This window comes from Festucalex cinctus, chromosome 7 (genome assembly GCF_051991245.1).
Source record: "Festucalex cinctus isolate MCC-2025b chromosome 7, RoL_Fcin_1.0, whole genome shotgun sequence".
NCBI classification, from domain to species: Eukaryota; Metazoa; Chordata; class Actinopteri; order Syngnathiformes; family Syngnathidae; genus Festucalex; species Festucalex cinctus.
Window position 1 is genome coordinate 14,424,103 of NC_135417.1, and position 21,372 is coordinate 14,445,474.

The following is a 21,372-nucleotide window of genomic DNA, read 5'->3' on the forward strand; positions in this document are numbered from 1 at the left end:
TGTGGTGGAGGAGGTCAACGAACCTCGGCGAACTTTTGAAGATATCTTTGAGTTTGATGAATAAACGTGTCAACCACACGAGTCCCATTGTTAGCTACAAGGAACATTTATTAACATGAGTAAATGTCGCGTTGCTACATGACGGGATATTCTGTACAGTTTCTTTTACAAATGTCTTTGAAGTCAAGTTTCTTTCGCTGACAAAACCGTTCCACCAATTATCAAACAAGGTACTTGCAGTGGATATAGAAAGTGTACACATCCCTGTTCAAATGTCATGTATTTGTGGTATTGAGGGGAAAAAATGAGACCAAGAAATCATTTCCAAGCTTTCGATACTACTGTGACTACGTTGAAAAAAAAAAAAAAAAGTGTGGTTGCATAAGTGTGCACACCCTCTTCTAACTGGGAAGTGGTTGTGTTCAGTATTAACCAGTCACATTCGAGCGAATATTAAATGGGAGTCAGTGCTTACCTGCCACAATTTAAAGTACATCTGATAAACCCCAGATAAAGTCCAGCTTTTCTAATACTCCTTTCCTGTCATTTGTTGTGCTTTGCAGCAGAAAGCGGACAGTTTTGTGCAAATACAAACTGTATATAATTCCTTCCATATTATCTAAGGCCCAATTTCCAGCTGAGGAATTTTCTCGAACTCATTTAAACAAAAACAAAAAATGTATAAATACATTTTTAAATACTTTGGCCTTCAATCCCAAAAACATATTTGTTTTTTCTGTTGTTGTTGTTTTAATGCTAGAACATACATGTTTTGATTCTGCTTCTGATCTGAAGAGGTCACTTAAAGCAATGGTAGTTATTGCAAAAAACGGCCAGCAGGAGGCAGTAGAGTATACGAGATCAGCCAGGGCCACGTTGTAACAAGCTTTTTCCCCCCAGTGTTTTAAACAGGGTTGTGAATAATGATGAAAATTGGCTATATTCTAATGCTAATTGCTGCAAAACGGAAACAGATACAAACATACTGCCCCCCCACCCCTTTTTTTTTTCCTGATGAAATAGTCTTTCTTTTGGTAGATTCCATGTTTTTATAGCAATAGAACACAATCTTGTGTGGACCTTGCCAAATCAGTCAAAATCCAGTAAAACTGCCGGGAGTGAAAGGGCTTGCTTCAGTGAAAATGGCTGGGAGTGAATGAGTTAATTGGAGGCACATGAAATCGGGCCAAGTTTGTTCTGTCTAGCTGTCCTGAGTTACATTTTAGTAGCTCATTTTTACTTCCACTTTTGAAACTAAAAGGAAAAAAAAAATCAAGTTGTACATGTTACAAGACACAATGTTGCAAAAAGTTTTAAAATAAATGATCTTGGTCTAATTTTTGTCGTTTGAATGGATGTGTAGACTTTATATCCACTACAGTGTATATATATATAAGGGCAGAGAAACTTGGTTCCATAACAACAGAATACAGTAAATACAGCGTGTCATCAGTATATTCATAATATCCCGGGAAGAGTATACAAGCATCCATTTGTCTCTTGTGTCCGTCCAACCTTTCTTTCTAATGCCCTTTTGGAAAAAAAATCATCTTCCCCATTTGGGAGCGCTCAGTAGTATGAGCTCAGGTGGGAATGGGTGGCGGGATGTCTGTTCATGGCTGCCCCGGGGTAGATGGGGCTGCTGGGCGAGTTCCAGTACGTGGACGGCGGGCCAAAAAAGTTCCCGGGCGAGACGGGCATGGGCGGCGGGTGTCCCGTCATGAAGTTCATTTTGGGCTGGTGGCTGTGATAAGGCTGCACGTAGGACATCTCCGTCTGGTACTTGACCATGCCGCCGCTGCCGTCGGCCGCCGTCTGGTGGCTCTGGTGCGTCTGCGAGATGCCCTGGAAGTCGAACTTGTAGGCGTAGCGCTTGCCGTGCACTTTGGTCATGATGTTCTTGTCGTAGTAGTAGCGCAGGGCGCGGCTCAGCTTGTCGTAGTTCATGTTGGGCTTGCTCTTGCGCTCGCCCCAGCGCTTTGCCACCTCGTCCGGGTCGGTCATCTTGAACTCGCCGTTGGTGCCCTCCCAGGTGATGATGCTGGCGTTGTTGCTGTCCGACAGCAGCTCCAGCAGGAATTGCCACAGCTGGATCTGGCCCGAGCCTGTTCACAGGTAGTTTGTAGATCAGTATCAGGGGTAGACTGATTAGCGGCTGGGACGATTATCCGTGCCAATATATGGCATTTTGACTAATGTCGGTATCAGACATTAATTATTTTTTATTATGATTTAATTATTAATTCATTTAATTACATTTAAATTGCATCAAAATTGACGTCCAATAACATGAGGGAGCTAAATGTTCAGTTAACTTTATATAAGAGATGCTAGTGACTCTGAGAATGCTCCCTTTGTGATTGTTTGAAATTATATAACAAAGATAAATTTTAAAAAAAATTAACATTTCAGATATTTCACAATTTTGGAAAACTATTTACTGGAGAAATTAATACAGAGCTATTTGAGTTTTAATTTAAGTTTTTCAAGATGTGCTGATGACACTGGGAACTTTTTGTTAGAATTTTAAAAACAAATATGTCTATTTACTTTATAATTAAATAATTTTTTTTTTTTTTAAATGAACATTTTGCAAATGTGAAAAGAACTTTTTGTTAGAATTTTAAAACGTATTTATTTTATAAATAAATATTACAAAAATGAACATTTTGCAAATCTTAAAATAACTTTTTGTTAGAATTTTAAAACAAATATGTATTTATTTTATAATTAATATTACAAAAAATGAACATATTGCAAATCTGAAAATAACTTTTTGTTAGAATTTTAAAACAAATTTGTATTTAATTAAATAAAAAATTAACATTTTGCAAAAAATGAAAAGTTGTTCAATAAATTCAAATTAAGAACTGGAATTATTATTTTTTTAAATTTTCACACCCCTATTTATTCCCCTTTGACTGAAAATGAATATCGGCTCCAAATATTCGCTACTAATGATCGGTATCGGACTTGAAAAATAACATATCGGTCTATTTTTGTGTAATTTACAAATCTGAATGTAAGAAATTTCAAACCCATATTTTTGCAGGATTTTTTTCTTCTTTATTTTATCTTCCTGTTTAGTGCAATTAGTGCACACTTGGCCCACATACTGCCATTACGTTCTTTTATCCGATCCAGTGGGCCCTGTAATATTTGTTGCATTTATTAAGCTATGGAAAAAAAGGTTGATTATACAGTCACCTCCAACTGTATTGGAGAAGCAAGATCAATTCTTTTGTTTTTGCTGAAGACGTTTGGGTTTTCCGATCAAAGGAATATGAGATAAAAGTTCAGAATTTTAGCTGTTATTTACTATTTACATCTAGATGTGTTACACAATTCAGGACAGAGTACCTTTTTGTTTGAAACTATTCACTTTTCAAGTGAGCCAAAGTATTGGAACACGTGACTCGGGTGTTTTGTAGTTGATCTGATATTGATTTTTAGATTGATTGCTAAAACTGCTTAGGTCGTGCTTGTTTTTGGCTTTGGGCTTCACATGTGAAAACAGTTTTTGCTGTTAAAGTAAACATGAAGACCAGAGAGCTGTCTATGGGGGAAAAAGCAAACCGTTTTGAAGATGAGAGAAGGAGAAATCAATCACAATCAGAGCTGTTGCACAAACATTGGGCATACATTTTGCTTTTTAGGGGACAAGTTATTTCAACATGTATTATATAGAGGTCAAACCTAACTCGGACTATAAAACGTGAATGGAATTTGCCAGCCTCGTCAGTTTCACTGTTGGACATGAAATTGGGTGGACATGTCTATCATAACAGGAAGCATGAAAACGTCTCATGCACAGAAGTTTACAGGAAGTCGGACATTTTGTTTTGAAGGGTCAATTAATGTCCAGTCATACAAATTTAAAAAATCAGCCCTGACACCAGTTTCACTGATGGAGGTCTTATTGTAATAGGACCCGTGAAAAAGTCTCCTGAAACTATGCCCAATATTGAACAGGAAGTCGGCCATTTTAGTTTCATATAGACATTTTGTTTATCGCTGCATTTGGGCGGTGATGGTGTCAAGATTTGATCATTTTAAGAGTTCACCACGAAAAGGGGGCGGGGTGAGAGGGTTGTCCTAGCCTATTTTTGATTTACAGTGTAACTAGTATAACTTAAAGAGGTTATGTTAGTATTGAAATCAAGCTAACATTTACTCAACCCTACATTTTTGCAAGTCAGTCAAAAGAAGAAAAAAAAGCAAGACACTCGCCCTATTTTAGATCATAGATACACATCACATTTCAAAATGCATTTTGGAGGATGACTAAAACGAACAAGGCCATCAATAACATTTTCAACACCAACTTGGGGTAAACAAAATGGGACCTTTTCACTGTGTGGCTGGGAGGAAGGTGGCACATTTCTGAACACCTACCCACAGGCCTTTGGGCGCTGAGGTCAGGCAGCTTGTACGAACTTTGCCTGCCTGTTCGCTTCTTGGACGAGCGGACGGCTTGGCCTTCTGTGAGGAAAACAGCAAGGCAAACAGTCACAGACGTCGCCTCCGCCCATCACTTTTATGCCAGGCTCTCGCGTGTTTTTGTTTTTGTCCCCTCGTGTTGCCAACACAGACAGTGCCAAGGCCTCATTTATGTCACCCACTTTTGTTCAACTTATTTTGCGATGGTCTCCTTACCTGGGTTTGCTAGCCGGCTGCTTATGGGCCCTAATGTCTGATAGGGGTCTGTAAAGAGTAAGAACAACACATTGAAGGTTACAGTGGAGGAATCAGGGGTACATTATCGACTTTTAGAAATCATAAAGTGCAAATGCACAATGCAACATGGCAGGTCAGAATGTTTAATTAACTTAATTATGATGGATTTGTTTTGTGTGTGGCATAGTGTTTCAAGAACTAACAAAAGTATATACTATATACTATGCCACTAAAATAGGGGTTGTCATAGCAACAGCTCTGGGTCACTAATATTCTCCTTACAAGGAAAGTTTTTTTTTTTTTTGCTACATATAGTTGACTGTTACATCCCAGTCAACAACCTTCCATAGTTGACATTCTTTTCCTTAGACAACAAATTAGTTGCAAGGTTATTTTAGTTAACCAAAACTAATGAAAAAACTAAAACAAAAATTAAAAAAACAATTTCGTTAACAAAATATAAACTAAAATGCCTTTTAAAAGACGAAAATTAATTGAAACTACATTTTATGTTTACAAAACTAAAACTATAATTAACGCAAAAATGTCCTTTGTTTTCGTCTTTGGTAATTAATTTAATGCATTAGCCTTTGAGGATGATTTTAAGTGTGATTTTAAGTAGATTTATTTTTATATTAACCGGAATACGTATGTTTGAAAATGTGTCACCCAGAAGTGATGTCATCTAGCAGCGGCTATAGAAAAGCGCCTTCAGATGACGCCTCTCCTATGGTGTTTTTTTTAAATATTGTGCACAAGTAATACACATTTAATAAATAAATAAATAAATAAAAAACTAATAATGAAATTAAAACCAAGCATTTATTAAATAACTAAAACTAATAAAAAAAAATAACAAAACCACCCTGAAAACTAATTAAAACTAGCTAAATTTAAAAAAACAAAACTCAAAACGAAATAAAAACGAACTAAAATGCAAAATTCCAAAACTATAATAACCCTGATTAGTTGAGATTGAACCAAGTGTGCCAATGGTGATTTTACACGTTAAAATAGAGTAGAACCAATAAAGTTGAATGATCAAATGTAAAATTTGCAGGTCTATCACATTTTATGTAAAATATTGTGCCTCAAAACTTAAACAAAACCAAAATTGTGGTCTTAATCAGTAGAACGTACCCCAAAAAATATACACTCCTTACTAATACATCTGTCATTTTCGCATAGTGAGCAGTGTTACTTTATTTTAGTTTTATAATTGACTCAAAAAAACACTTGTGTGGCATTTAAAAATGTAAAACTGTTCATTTTAACAAGCCTCTGGTATTATTAAACATTTTACAATGGCAACCATCATTCACGTCATATTTCCTGTAAGGAAAAATAGTTTTGAAGTTGGAAAAGCTTGAGTTTGCTGCCATTGTTGTGGTGTCCATTTTTCGGCCAGATACCTTCATGGCTACGTTAGCGTTAGCTGCAATTTTTATTTTTTTGAGCATGTTTATGATGAATCACACCTTGGCCGATTCTTGATATTGGTTCTGTCACTCGGCTGTGTTGGTGCTCCATGGCGGAACCTACCAAGAAGGAATATGGCAGACGCGTTGACATATTGAAATGGATCATAACGTGAGACTTGGAAGTTGTTTCTTACTTTTGGGCGCTACCGTCATGCTGTTTGTAGTCCAGCTGTTCCTGCGTCCAATCTCATCAAAACTGCTTTCTGCGCAGAACAAGACAATGAGACTGATGAGTACGACGGACGAGGCGAGTTAGTTGCAAAGCATCAGCAAAATCTTTTGAAGTGGCCACTGAAGCTCGGGCGGGAAGGAAGTCCGTAAATGGGCGAGCGAGACGATAAGAAGTCAGTAAAGGTCTGGAGATGACCCCGTAGTTTCTTGGGTGAGCTTTCTTTTGTTTAGGCCAACTCTGTCTTCACCAGATTGTGAGTTGTGTCCCAGCAGTGCGACCTATACCCCCCCGTCACGAATACCCCCAACCCACCCTTACTTCCTGTGCCATTGCAGCTGCTTCCTGCCTGAAACGGCCTGTTGAGTTTGGGATTCATCAGTTGAGGCCAGTGTTGTGCCAAGGAACCTCTTTAGACTCATGAAAGTATGTAACACGGCTCTGAACTCTCGGCACATTGTTTCTTGAAGCCTAGCTTGTTCCCGCTTTGTTTGTTTGCGATAAGATGAGAGTTTGGAGGTTAAACTGAGAATGGATGTGACAGTTGAGATGAGGTGTTGTGGTTGGACAATACAGTAGAACCTCTAAAGGTTAGCGTTTGTTCAGGGGAGTGTTGATTTTTAAATTGATTCTGTTTTAGTACAGTTTCAATCACAGATTGTCAACCTCATCCCGTTTTGTTTTTTTTTACTCAACTTTTAGTCGGCTATAAATTAGTCTTTTAGTTCAAAAAAACACAATTGTACTATCCAGTTTTAGTTAACTCATTTACTCCCAAAAACGTATAGATACGTTCTATTTTAAATATTACCATACTCCCAAAGTGTATTTATACGTTTTGGCTTTGATGCAGCCTCTGAACTGAAGAGAATGCTTGAAGCAATGGTAGTTATTACAAAAACGGCCAGCAGATGACAGCAAAGTGTAAGATGATCAAAAGTTTTTTTCACCCACTATTTTAAGCAGATTTGTGAATAATGATGAAACTTAGCCATATTCTAATGCTAACTGATGCAAAATGGAAACAGATATAAATATACTTTTTTTTTACTGATGAAAGAAGAGGCTCTAATCTTTCTTTCACAATCTTTCACAAGGACTCAGGCAACCAATCACAGCTCATCAAAACTTTTATTTTTATTCAAATGTGAGAAATGCAGTATTAATCTATACTGGCAAACATTAACAGGAGTGACATTACCCTATTTTGTCAACCTCTAAAAACCACTACAAGTCACAAATCATCAACGGCCGGCAGACTTTTTCTAGTTCCATCTTGTATATTTGTTCCTGTACTAGCACGGGCTTTTGAGCTACAATCACGACTCTTGTCTGAGACTGACTGGAACTGAACCCGAGTTGGAGTCCTCATAATGTTTAGTTGGTGTCTTAAAAGTGCGTTTCGGAGTGGGTTTGCTCATATTTGATTAAGCCAGTTTGAGCAAACCTCCAGTTAATATGTTGATTGTCGCTTGGAGTAAGATTACATTATTGATCATGGGTGAAATGTTAACGTGGAAGTCAACCTTAAACATTTCTTGACAGTAATATGTGACCTCACTCGTCTAAACATGACATTCTGATTAATATTACATTTATGGAATATGAGTTATGCAACAAAATTTCAGGGAGTGGCCATTTTGCCACTTGCTGTCGACTGAAGATGACATCACAGTTGCTCAGGGAACGACCAATCACAGCTCACCTGTTTTCTGAAATTGAGCTTTGATTGGTTCTTACCTGAGATCTGAGCAACTGTGATGACATCATCAGTTGACAGCAAGTGGCAAAATGGCCTCTCCCTGAGATAGATTTAAAAAAAAAAAAAAGCTGGATGTTACTTCATAACTCATAATCCACAACACAATATTTAGCTGAATAGCTGAATACCATATTTACACTAGTGGGGCTGCATAGAACATAATTCAACATATTATTGTAAAAAAAAAACATTTTTAAGGGGAAAATTAAATAAAAAGCAAGTCTCACCAGTTTTGACCTGAAGTCGAGGCTGCGGTGGTGGTGGCGGCGGCGACGTGTTGGTGGAGGCATTCGTAGAGTACGAGAAGGTTGGACTACCTGCAGGAAAAGCCAAAACTGTCTGTTTTGTTCAGTCTGATGCAAATGTAGACAACAAATACAAAACATTAAAACAACTATAACACAACACTCCTTGTCTGCAGCCAATCTAATTAATCTAATCAATATCACCTTATTTTTCGGAGACTTCAATATATTTGGTAATCCAACTTAAAAATAGCCCGAGGGAGGAAGGGCGTGGCCTTACTCTGCCGGAGGTAATTGAGGTGCGAGAGCAGGATGTCGGCGTTGTAGGCGGACGTGAGGTGCATCATGTCCTCTTTGGTCAACTTGCACAGGGCCTTGCCGTCCAGCGCTTGGAAGAGCACCACGTCCACTTCCTCCAGGACGTACTCTTTGATGGCCCAGTCCAGCCACTGACGCACGTGGTCCTGGGTCCACACCTCGGGGTCTGACAGCGGGATGATAGTCAAGTGTAGATAAGCCCATATTGTCCACTGTGAGTGCTCATATTTAGGGAATGACAGATCTTATTAACACATTCATTGCCAGACCAGCAGAAAAAAAAAAGCATCATTTGACGTCTTTTTCCGTCAATGGCAGTGAATGAGTTTAACATGGTAAAAATCAATGCAGCAATTAGAAATTGTTGATATATTGTACAGCAGGGGTGTCCAAACTTTTTCCTCTGAGGGCCACATACAGAAAAATAGAAAGCTGCAAGGGCCACTTTCATTTTTTATTTTTTTTAAAGTTATTTATTAACACATTCATTGCCAGACCAGCAAAAAATCATTTGACGTCTTTTTCCGTCAATGGCAGTGAATGAGTTAATAAAGTGGCCTCAAAAATGGTCTTAAATGCCTCTTGCCCATTATAAACAATTGGAAAAAATGTTGAATTTTAAATAGAAAGTCAACCCAAATGTTTTTGACAATATGTTCTATGCAGCCCCACTTCGTTTAAATATGGTATTCTGTTTAATATTGCGTAAGTGGAATAAGCAGCAAAATCCAGCCGTTTTTATCCATCTCAGGGGGCGGCTATTTGGCCACTTGCTGTCGACTAAAGATGACATCACAGTTGCTTAGGTCCAAGTAACAACCAATCACCACTCAGTTTAAGAAAACAGGTGGACTGGTGGGTGTGATTGGTCTGATCCCTGAGCAACTGTGATGTCATCTTCAGTCGACAGCAAGTGGCAAAATGGCTGCCCCCTGATGGATTAAAAACAGCTGGATTTTACTTCATAACTCGTATTCCACAAATGTAATATTAATCAGAATGTCATGTTTAGAATAGTGACATCACATATATTATTACTAAAGATGACATCAATGTTGCTCAGGTCTCAGGTAACAACCAATCAGCACTCATTTTAAGAAAACAGGTGTTCTGTGATTGGTCGTTGCCTGATCCCTGAGCAACTGTGATGTCATCTTCAGTCGACAGCAAGTGGCAAAATGGCCGCACCCTGAGATGGATAAAAACGGTTGGATTTTGCTTCATAACTCATATTCCACAAATGTAATATTAATCAGAATATCATATTTAGAATAGTCAAATCACATATAACTTATTGTTAAGAAATGTTTCAGGTTGACTTCCACTTTAAGATCAATGGTAGCATAATTGGAAGAATAGCTAGCAGTGTGGCAGCTACGGGATTCTTGAGCATAGTAATCTGTTAATTACAATTATTATGAACTTATTGTTAATTATTAACATCCAAATGTACATGTTCACAAATTAGTTTATTCTATGAGTAAAATTGGACCTGCGTTTAATATCTTGATTTAATTATCTGCATTTAATATCTTGATTTTGATGTCCAGTACAAATGTGTCACTGAAGGAAGGGGTGAGTCATTTCCAGGAGCAAAACAATGAGCGCACCTTTAAGCTGCCCGTAACAGTGTGCTCCGGACGCAGTCCTCACACGTCTTTTAGTCGGTCCCGATTGTTAAGACGCACATCACCGCTGTGAGGCAATATCCACGTTTTATGACACAATCGACTCTCATCAGATTCCTCAGTGACTTGAATGGAGAAATGTCCGACTGACTCACTGAAATGCTCACCGTCAATCATCTTGGGACCGACCGTCTGTTTCGGTCCAATTCCTGACAACATTTCTGAATGAGCTCAAGAAATCCCAGTGATGTCGAAGTTGCTGTTTAGTATTTTAGGAATTGGTTGTAAATTGACTTTCAAATAAGGAAAGCAAAGTAGATCAAATTCTCTAGTGTTCCCACATTTGTAGTTGATTTCACTTTTCATACTGAATTGGAAAGATATTAACTAAACCTTTGTGTTTTGTTTTGTTTTTGTTTTTTTAGCACAGCAAAACTTGAAAAAGGGTGTGCAGACTTTTTATATCTAGAGTAGGTCTGGGTTCATATAGAAAGACCTCCGAGTGTCGGTGAGTGACCGGACAGGCGATTTGCTCACCTGCCGGTACGATGACCCGCTTCTCCTCGGTGGTGGTAATGCTGGGTGGAGTAACGTTGGGTGGACTGACGCGGGGTTCCGGGTACGAGGGCTGGTACGCCATCGGGACACCGTCGTTGCTCATGTGCCGGGATCTCTTTGTGACGCTGCAGTCCACTGGAGACTCGTGGCTACAACACATGGAGGGACACTGTAAGGACGTTTTAGCACCAGTGGTTAGCTAAATTCCTTTTTTTTTTTTTTTTCTTCATCTGGGACTGAATCAAATGCTCTTGTAGGCCTTATATGGCCCACGGGCCATAGGTTACTTTTAATGTTACCCATGAATTACATTACGAAACATATAAAACACACTTTACTAGGAATAGACATAGGAAACAAATAGTTGTTTCATAAATTGTAGCAAGTGTCAATTGTGTGAAACCGTAAAACTGTTTAACAAATGTATTTATTGATTTTACCTAAGTTTTATTTATCCTGATAAGCCAATTGAGAACAAATTCTCATTTGTAATGCCCGACAAACTAAAGAAAAATGAATTCAAATATATACAACAAAATTACATGAGTGACAGCTATAAATAAAGATGACTTGACTTGATGCCAAAAGTCACAACAACATTGACTTAAAATGGTGTTGCAGTTCTTGGCTGCAATCAGTAGAGGCGCTGTTGAATCAATGAGTTTATCAAAGAACTGTTTGTTTTTTGTTTTTTGCCTAAATTTCTTAAATTTTAGTTGTAAGTTATCTCCATTGGTAAAAAAACAAAAACAAAACAAAAAACTTATCTAACATTAAATACATCTATATTACAAAATTAAATATATTTATTTACAAATAAGAATTGAATATATATCGATACATAATGATTAATTTTCCTCAGAGTGGATCATACTCAAATTCTTATCCCTAGCGTTAATAACTATTAAAATTAATGAATAATATTAATTAAAATTATTAATTGGTCATTATTGAATTAAAATGGATGAATAACAATCTATAACAGAATTCATTTACCATTAATTTTCCTAGTCAATGATAGTCAAATGCTTATTCCTATTACATATTAATAACATAATTTTAGCCAAATAAGTACAGTACATAGCAAATGTGAACTGCTTTATAAATTGATTCATTGAACATCTATTTTAGAATACAATTTTAAAAAGTAAAAAGAAAAAAAATCAAATACAAAATGTATTTCTTTATTTATTAATTATTCTTTATAGACCATTCGGCTCAAATTTCATTAGTATTTTTTAATTTGAATTCAACTAAATAATTTCAGAAAAAAATGAAAACCTGGCAAAAAAAAATTTCCTCCCAATGGATTCCAATGAAACATATTTCAAATTTGAAAAGAAAAAAAAAAAGTTGTGCCCGTAACAGTGATGCATTTGGAACAGGACCAAGGAATATTTCAGTCAATGGAAAAACCCTGGCCTGTGACAAAGCCCCCCCCACACCCCCGCTCCCTCCCTGTTTGATTCCCCCATGGCCCGCCTTGACTCACTTGGTTCCGTTGACGTGCTCGCTCCTCTTCTGCGTGGCGGCGCCGGCGGCCGGCCAGTCGGGCTCGGCGGGCTCGGGGCTCTGCTTGAACGCGCCCGGCGACGTCATCTCTGTCTTCATGTGCATGGTGGCGGTGTAGGGCGGCTCGTATATGGGCTGGTCCTCACTCACCACAGACAGCGCTTCCTGTGCAACACGGCCACTGGGTCACTGGCTATTTTAACACACTTCCTGGTTACTTTGAATGATTGTTTTGGTCGCCATTTCAATAATGCAAAGTGGTTAATTTGTTGGTTTGTTAGCGGGGTTACATTCAAACTACACCACCAATTGTGACAGATGGGTGGCCTCTACCAAGGGAAAACCAAGTCAAGTATGTTTAGCTTAATGCTAACAAACAATGTTAAAACGGTTTCACAGAGATTTAAATCCCATCAGCGTTTCTACCAAAGCTTAAGATGGCACACCGCGTTAACGCGCCTGCTCAGTGACCACGACGACGTCCCGAGCCTGAGAAGTGTGTTTGTTTAGAGGAGCCGAGCATTGTCTTGTGGGCCTCGTACGTCAGCAGCGTGCTTTTTCAGCGCCCGACAGGAAGCCTGGCCGCCATGTGCGGCAGAACCTTTTGGCACGGGCTCACGGAGAGGAAGTTTAAAAGATGTGGGTCATTTGAAATCTGCAAAACACGCCGTGGTCAAGGGTGGCGGCGGTGGGAGGGGAGGGGAGGGGCAAGGTCATCGGACAAACAAACGGTTGTTGTTGTTGTTGTTGTTGTTGTTGTTGTTTTGCGCGTCTGTTGTGACCACTATTAACACCTTCTTTTCTTGGGAACACCAAGAACTGTCACAAGTTTGTCTTGTATGGAAGACTATAACCTTAAAAAGACCCTGTCAGGTGTATTCAGAGATTTATTTCTAAATACAGCGCATAATTTTATTTTATTTTTTTAGGTTGTGGCTAAATCATGCCCTTTGGAATCCTTCCTTCCCCACTGAAAAGAAGGTTGAGCACCTTATTTCACATCAATTAGTTATTATTGAGAGGCCTAATAAGCCTGTTAGCTCGCAAGCTAGCTGGTGGCTAGCATCTCTTGTGGCATGGAAAGCGTCGCAATGACATGGTGAGATATATTCCAGCCACCAGAGGTTTTAAGGCAGGGGTGCTCATAACGTTTTTATTTGAGGGCCACATACAAAAAAAAAAATACAAAAATGAAAGAGCCACTTTGAAATAGTTCAACTTTAATTTATTAAGCATGCAAAAAATCAGTCAAGCAAGTCATTAGAAGTTATTTTGGAAAAACTTCTACATAAGAGCGTTCTGTTCAAGTTTTGTATTTTTCAAGATTTTGGGGTGGTCAAGGGCCCTGCATGCTACTAGACTAGATCCACTCCATGCACTGAACAGTAACATAATCCCATCTCCACATTCAGAAACGAAACCAGAGCAAACTGTAGAAAGTTGACCATTTTTAGTAGGAGATCATCAATATGATAGCAGAAAATGGAAGAAACAAATGTTTACTTTCAAAATTCAGTTATTATTTACCAGTGATTCAAAGCGAAATTGTGTTAGTTTATTTCTATCTTTGCATATGTAGAAAAGCTCCAATTTATTACTACCCACCTCATGTTTTTATTTTTTAAACAAGCCTCTTGGGCCATGTACAATGTAAATTTTAGTGTATACCGCGGTGCACTACAAAATAAATGGCAGGCCTCAAATGGCCCCCGAGCCATTTGGACACCCCTGTCTTAAAGGGATATATTTTCACAGCTCAAGCACATAGGGATGTGTTAGCAATTAGCCTGTTAGCTCGCAAGATAGCTGGTGGCTAGAACCTTCTCTTTGCGGCATGGAAAGCCCTGCAACCGGAGACCTTAACGTAAGCAGCTATATATTTCCATGGCTCAAATGTGTAGGGATGTGTTAGCAATTAGCCTAGGCTGTTAGCTTGAGAGGTAGCTAGTGAAAGCACCACCCATTGCGATGTATATTGGCCCATGGCTGGACACCCTTTGATAAGAACGAGGGTGAATTTGCCACGGAACTATAAATTGCTCAAATTAGATGTAACAGGTTGTTCACAGCTGGAACATTATCAAGGGCAAGAAATGTGGTCTCAATTAGTATTAATGAATTAGGTTGTTGCAACAAAAATGGTCGATAAGTGGTATTTTATTTTACTTCCATAGTTATTTAGCAGCTAGCGCCAGTGTGCCAAGCATTGGTATGCAATGAGGTACCTCTCCAAGAGCATAAGTGTGAGATGAGGTGTTTTAAACTCAAAACATGAGAATTTACATTTTTAAGAGGTTGAAAAGTTAGAATAAAGATGCAATTGTACAGACATATCACAGTGTTACATAAGTATTGTGTTTTCTCACTGTATGTTTATTAGAGTAAACTATTTTGGTGAACTACTCTCTCCTGTTTGGAGTGTAATTCTACTACGAAACACTAGATGGTGGCACACATTACATTGAGACAGTGTACATATGACAGAACAAGAATAGGAAATAAGCCAAGCCTAATTGTTGTTGCTGTACTGCTTTTTTATGCCGAAAACTACAAGTGAAGAATCTGAGTTTTTTTGGGGTTTTTTGGATGCGCATCTCTGGACATTGTTATCAATGTATATTGGCAAATGATAAGTTTAGTTGGAAACAAAAACAGGACATGGCCTAGTTTTTTTTTTTAACTATTAAATGTCATCAGCTGTAACCCTGCTTTTTAAAATCCAAAGCACCAGGTTTTATCACTAGTGAAATATTGTAATAACTTCCTGACCAAGTGTTGAGTTTTCATGTAGCTGCTAAATTCTCTCTCTCTCTCTCTCTCTCTCTCTCTCTCTCTCTCTCTCTCTCTCTCTCTCTCTCTCTCTCTCTCTCTCTCTCTCTCTCTCTCTCTCTCTCTCTTTGTCTTTGTCTCTCTCTCTCTCTCTCTCCCCCCCTCCCTCCAAGTGATGACTTCAGACGAATTCTAGTGTGCAGAAGTGAAACGGTGGCCTGAAACTGGCACCAAACGGCCTGCGAGGCAACTAATCCTCAAGCGTGAAGACAGCAGTTGTTATTTTTCGATCGTCAGCCTCTCATCACTCTCTCGCTAACCACAAGCGATGCAGCACAAACCACCACGAATGCAACGGCCTCTTTGAGACGGAGCGTATAGCAGGCGCCGCCTTTTTGAGCCCTGAAAAGTGACAGCAAGCCTTGTGTGTGGTGTTGTTGTAAGAGAGCAACTTCCCACACAAGTCAGCAGCTTGGCATTGCATCATGTCTTGCACAAAACTGAAGCACTGGCCAAAACGTTAAAGGCCAAAATCTCAAGCTTATGTTCAGTAGTACCGTGAATTACAAATGGCTCTCTCAACCATGTTTAGAATAGTTTGGGATTTTTCTTTATAGAGTTCTTATTTACCGTATTTTCACGACTATAAGGCGCACCTAAAAGCCTTCAATTTTTTCAAAAGCTGACCCTGCGCCTTATAATCCAGTGCGCCTTATATATGGATCAATATTGAGCCACAACAGGTCTCGTTGTCAAGACGCGATCGGTGACGCGCATGCGCAGAAGATCCCGCCATCTTGGATCGCTAGCTAATACTTATACTTTACCCCAGAGAAAATAACAAAGCATCTCTTTATTCATTTTTAGAGTGAATGGAGTTGTCAGAAAGCTGGTTTGTAATCTATTAATAAAGTTTGACTGACCTAGCTGACATTTCCTTTAGCGCAGCACCATCTAATGGATGCATAACGTAACCCCAGCCTCTACTGTAGCGCCTTATATATGGAAAAAGTTTTAAAATATGTCATTCATTGAAGGTGTGCCTTATAATGTGGTGCACCTTATAGTGCGGAAAATACGGTAGTTTTGATTTTTGCTTTTTCATATTCTATTTTAATTACTTTAATAGCCTAATGTCAAAAAGGGTCCTTTATTTGCCAAGTTGCCAACTTCCAAAGTTGATTTGGCGCTTGAGTTCCTGGTGAAGAGTATTAAAGGGACAGTGTATAGAAATTTCTGCCATCTAGTGGTGAAATAATAGAATGGAATGACCTAAGTTTGAAGCTTGTGCATTTTGAAGCAAGCTCACTATGGTGCCTCAGAGAGACTGCACTTCGCAAGCCAATTACTACGTTGGCTAAGTTTATCCCCTTCGGATATCAGTAGCAGAAAAATGGCGAAACACGTCAGCTTCCTGTAACAACCTATGCAATTTGTGATGACTAGACCTATACAATTATTTCAAAAAGAAAAAAAAAAGTTGATTTGGTAGAACATGTTCTTTTTTCATATTATTGAAATTAATAGTTATTTTTAAATGAACATTGGGTAAAAAAAATATATATATATTCCACACAGTCCCTTTAAGCACAGTTGTGGCCTATAGGAGCGACAAGCTTCTGACGCCTATGCAAAAGGACTACAACTCCCAGAAAACGGTTCCTTCCTCCAGCCATGCAAAATAAATACATGAAAAATCACACTGAAAAAAAATCAACCCCAAAGGCTCATGTGTTAAATTAAATGCCAAAGACAAAAACAAAGGGTATTTTTGCGGCAATTATAATTTAGTTTTAGTTAGTTTTGTAAACGTAAAATGTAGTTTGTTTTAAAAACATTTTCGTTTTTTATTTCGTTAAAAATGTTAATTTTAGTTCGTTATTTCGTTAGTGTTGACTTAAATAACCTTAATTTATATATTTTAAAAAAAGCGGTTTCACAAGAAGTTGAATCGTTACAAGAGAAAATTATCAATTGTATGTCGAATGTACATTTTCCACCAAAGATGCAACAGAAATGATCAAAATGTTAATTGAATAAAAACAAATAATTGTACCACAAGATTTTTTTTATTGTGATGCATAAATTTGAAACATTGCCCGAATAAGACGTTAGTAATAATAAAACCTAATATTCACTTGAATGATAAGTACAGAATAATGCCATATTTGTAGCCTTCTTTGCCAAAATAAAGACAAATGCTTTTGAAAAGACAATTTTAGATTTTTTTTAATCACTTGAAATCCAAACCGTAGAACAAAGTCGTGATTTTACAACAAATGAGCAGTTGCCATTGTCAAACAATTCATTTTTATTCGTAACATTTTATTTTTAACTATAAAACTTTACTGTACCAGATTCATTTATATTTTTTGTGACGCCGAAATTTGAAACAGTAACGATTTTTTAATATGTAATTATTTATGAATCCAACTTTTTATGATCAAATTAAAACATTACAACAATAATAGTTTATCAGAATGAAATTAAACTGTTTTCCAAAATGTGAACATGCAATTTACAGCAACATGATAAAACAATTTATGGTTCTATAGTTTTGTCATGTTGAAATTTCATAATGGCATTTTTTGACTTGTGAATAAAATCGACAGACAGATCACTTTTTGTACAAAATTGTACTAAATTCTTTCCTGTTAAGGAGCCCAATATTGCCCAATATTATTTTAAAATAATCCACATCCTTTTGTGGTTTTAATTATAATCATGATGCTATCCATTTATTGAGGTGATTTTTTTTTTTTTGTAAGCATTGTGAGTCCTATGATAAAGTTGTGCAAAGGTTGTGATCTTGTCTGAGGCCCACGAAAAAAAAAAAGAAAAAAAAAAGCAGAAGTAAAAGTTGACTTGAGCTGATTTTGCAAACTCTGTTTTTTTTTCTTCACCTCTGCCGAAACTTCTCTGCAGTAGCCGACCAGAACTTTTTATTTTGCTGGAGAACTTTTTTGCTTCTTTTTGCACTTTTTTTTTTATTTTTTTTTTTAAATTCATGTTTAAACTCTCTCTATGGTCCAGGCAGCCGGAAATGTGTGCGGAAAGTCTGAGGTTTGAGACAGGAAGCCTGCAGAGTTGAGATAACGACACCTGACGAGCGCTCCCGTTTGCAGCTATAAATTAAACTTAAAATAAACCCCACGAACACACACGCACACACACCTACACACACACACACACACACACACATTCGACACGGGCGAAAACTTTGCGCAGGCCATTGTGTGAGAAAGAATGTGCACGTGACACTTTTTTTTTCTTGACACGAAGGCCTATTACAATTAAAACATGGTTATTTTGTTGTCAAATTCGTTAATTTAATAACATTTATCACATTTAAGGCATCAGGTGAGACACGCCTTTATTTTGAAAATATCAAATATGACTTCCTCAATCTACAGAGGCCTTTTTTTTTTGTAAAGACAAAAACTGCTTGCCTTAATGAAATAAATTGTTTGAAATGAGTGTCGTATTTTTAAGGAGGATTATTAAAAAAATTATATATTTATCAAGCACGTTTTTCTCGTTTTAGATGTAACATCCCTTACATTGTATGCTGTTATTAATTTCACGTGCCAGGCAAATAGTCATAATAGTCCTAACGTAATAAAACAGCCTGATAAAGAGGAGTAAAATACCGGTTTTGCCCATCCATGTTGCGTGGAAGTTGAGGTGACACCTGCCGCTCCATTTTGCGCAACTTGGAAGTTGGACGCCCTCTCCGAAATAGAGCTCGCACCTCTTCAAAAAGAAATAAATAAAAGTCCAAGCTTGGCGTCCGTGCTTGGCCCGGTTCGGTTGAGGAGGCGTAGTATAAACAACAATAAAAGTTCAGATGAAATAAATAACCTCCCGAAAAGAACTAGAATAGTACGGGAAAATTGGTGGGGGGTTTTTGCGAACGCTAATTAGAACACCTTTTCATGGAGAGCGTCAAAGAAAAAGATGCAGCGGTTAAGTTGTGTTATTCTAGCGCCGACATACAACCACGAACGGGAAGGAAGAGGAAATTTTGTACAAGAAGGAAAGAGTGCAGGGGACTCTCTCACTCGCGGTGTGGGTGGAAGAAGCCTTCGCGTCGCGAGCGTGGAAAGTCCACGACAGCAACTTGCTTACCTTTATGGTGCAGTCCATATTCGAAGCTGCTTGCTCATTGAACGCGTCTCTTTGTCGTTGTTTTTTTTTTTTTTTTTTAGCTGTTCAATTACTTGTGGGCTTCAATTGACGCCGAAGTGCATTGGCTCGATGGCGCAAATCATTGTAGTGCTTTTTTTTCTTTTTTTTTTTCTTTTCGCACACCATAAACCGGATGGCAAGCTCTCTCTCTCTCTCGCTTTTGCTCGCGCTCGCTCTCTAAAGTGGGAAGTGAAGTCACCCTTGCATTCAAACAACACTTTCAGGGCAAGGTGCCACGTGACCTACGTTTAGATTGAATATTTACACTTAACAAACGATGATAATAGCAGTACAGAATCAAAATGTGACACAAAATTTAAATGATTCTTAATTTGATTGAAGTAGAGCATTTTTGAAGTCTTTCCATCCATTACAGGTTGTTTTCTGAGCTGTCGTTAGCCGCGCGAAGCACTGTGATGTCATTTTCAGTCGACAGCAGGTGGCAAAATGGCCGCCCGCCTGAGATGAGTCAAAACGGATTTTGCCGCTTCATTCTTATTCCACAAACGAAATATTAATCACAAATACCGTGGGTGGGGCACACGTAAAAGTAAAATTTTGACTTGACTTCCCCTGAACATCGGCTAGCTGACTTTGGGAAAGATAAAGCATCCACGCAATTTTTAAAAATGGACTCATTTAGCTATTTTCAGCAATAAAAAGTTTATATTTTGTCTCACATTTTTAGATAATTCATCATTTTTCATGTACAATTAATACCTTTAAAACACATTTTGTGACTTGCTGACAACTGAAAATGACATCACACGTGCTCAGGGCTCAAGTAAAGACCAATCACGGCTCACCTGCTTCTTCTCTTTGCGAAACTTGTTGAAACGAGCCATGATTGGTCGTTTTATAATTTTATGAAAATAAAGTTCCAGATTGAGAGGGGAAAAAAATCAACATTAAATTTGAATTTTACAAGAATAAAGTGGAAAAAAGACATATGTGAATACATTTTAGAATATGTCAATATAGGCAAAAAAAGTAAACTAAGGGGGTTGTCTTGGCTAAATTGTTGCTATATTTGAGGGGGAGGAAATTATTTTTTCTTAAAAACGAATTGGCAAACCATCATGATTTAATATTAAGTTTTCATAAAGTCATAATATATTACAAGGAAGTCATATTTTTACTTTGATGAACACTGCGAAATGGATGGATGGAAGTCATTATTATTATTATGCTGGGGTAAAAGTTAGTTTTTACAAAAATAAAGTCAAGGGTAAATGTTATTTATTTATTTATTTATTTATTTATTTATTTATATTACTGAAACACGTTTGTACGAAAGTCTTGTCCAGGTAGACCACCTCTCAAAGTCAGCTGATGTGGTCTCCAGTTTGGGAAACTAAAAACCTTGTGGCACAGCACGGCTTTGATACAAGTAACCTGAATTTCTGGCCACCTTTCAAACACAAGAGACTTGTCACACTAAAATATGTCTCGAGTGTTCCCAGAATAGCCGCTTGGATGTTTATGCGCGGCGTCATTTTCCAGGTGATGCAGGCTTTTGTTGCCTTGTGTTGATCCCAGCTTTCCTGTCAGACACAATGAAGGCACATTCCCCGGCGGCAACTTCTTTGGCTTTGTGATCCTCTCCACTCCACTGACTCACTCTGTCTGTCCGTCTTGAGCCTCTTTCACACGGAGATGCCGCAGAACTGGAGCATTTCAACGTAAACATTTAGCCCCTTTCACACAGAGAGCCAGCAAATGTCAACGATTGTGCGTTTCCGCGTGATCTGCTGAGAGTCTGGCAGCAACCTGGATGGATTTCAGGCAAGAATTGATTGTTTTAACACGTGACAACAGTATTCTGGCTACTTCATACACTGGTCAAACCCATTTAGCAAAAAAATAAAAATTTAAAACGGCTCTGTTTGACAAACCAGTGATGCTCAAAACAGGCTCCCTCTAGTGGTAGATGGAATAATAACGGACTTAAATGTTCACGCTGGGTATGACCGTTGGTACTCGGTACTACACTTTATTAATTTGAAATAACAGACTCAGTAGGGACTGATCAATAGTATCGATTTGTGAAAAAAAAAAAAAAAAA

General features: G+C 38.0%; 2 protein-coding genes across 7 annotated transcripts in view; one reads left to right on the top strand and one right to left on the bottom strand.

Annotated features, from left to right (window-relative positions):
• The window catches only part of etsrp (ETS1-related protein), a 35,883-nt gene that overhangs the window by 4,867 nt on the left and 9,644 nt on the right, over positions 1 to 21,372 (top strand). The window lies entirely within an intron of this gene.
• On the bottom strand, positions 86 to 19,457 carry fli1rs (Fli-1 proto-oncogene, ETS transcription factor-related sequence). Of its 3 annotated transcripts, none has more exons than XM_077527273.1 (10): positions 19,248 to 19,457; positions 12,331 to 12,515; positions 10,818 to 10,987; positions 8,615 to 8,818; positions 8,317 to 8,406; positions 6,293 to 6,361; positions 6,156 to 6,215; positions 4,657 to 4,704; positions 4,396 to 4,482; positions 86 to 2,105 (listed from the first exon to the last, which is right to left on the bottom strand). In XM_077527273.1, the coding sequence occupies exons 1-10, from the start codon at positions 19,263 to 19,265 to the stop codon at positions 1,570 to 1,572; spliced, it is 1,467 nt and encodes a 488-aa protein (XP_077383399.1). In that variant the 5' UTR covers positions 19,266 to 19,457; the 3' UTR covers positions 86 to 1,569. The 3 variants fall into 3 exon arrangements, with proteins under 3 accessions (XP_077383399.1, XP_077383400.1, XP_077383401.1); XM_077527274.1 differs by lacking the exon at positions 19,248 to 19,457 and adding an exon at positions 18,770 to 19,100; XM_077527275.1 differs by lacking the exon at positions 4,396 to 4,482.

What these genes read in the sequence shown, in the direction of transcription:
- fli1rs (XM_077527273.1), bottom strand. An exon ending in TCGACTTCAGGTCAAAACTG is followed by an intron (nt 6,362 to 8,316) that starts GTGAGACTTGCT and finishes TGTTCTGCGCAG; the next exon opens with AAAGCAGTTTTGATGAGATT. An exon ending in AATATCAAGAATCGGCCAAG is followed by an intron (nt 4,705 to 6,155) that starts GTGTGATTCATC and finishes TACTCTTTACAG; the next exon opens with ACCCCTATCAGACATTAGGG.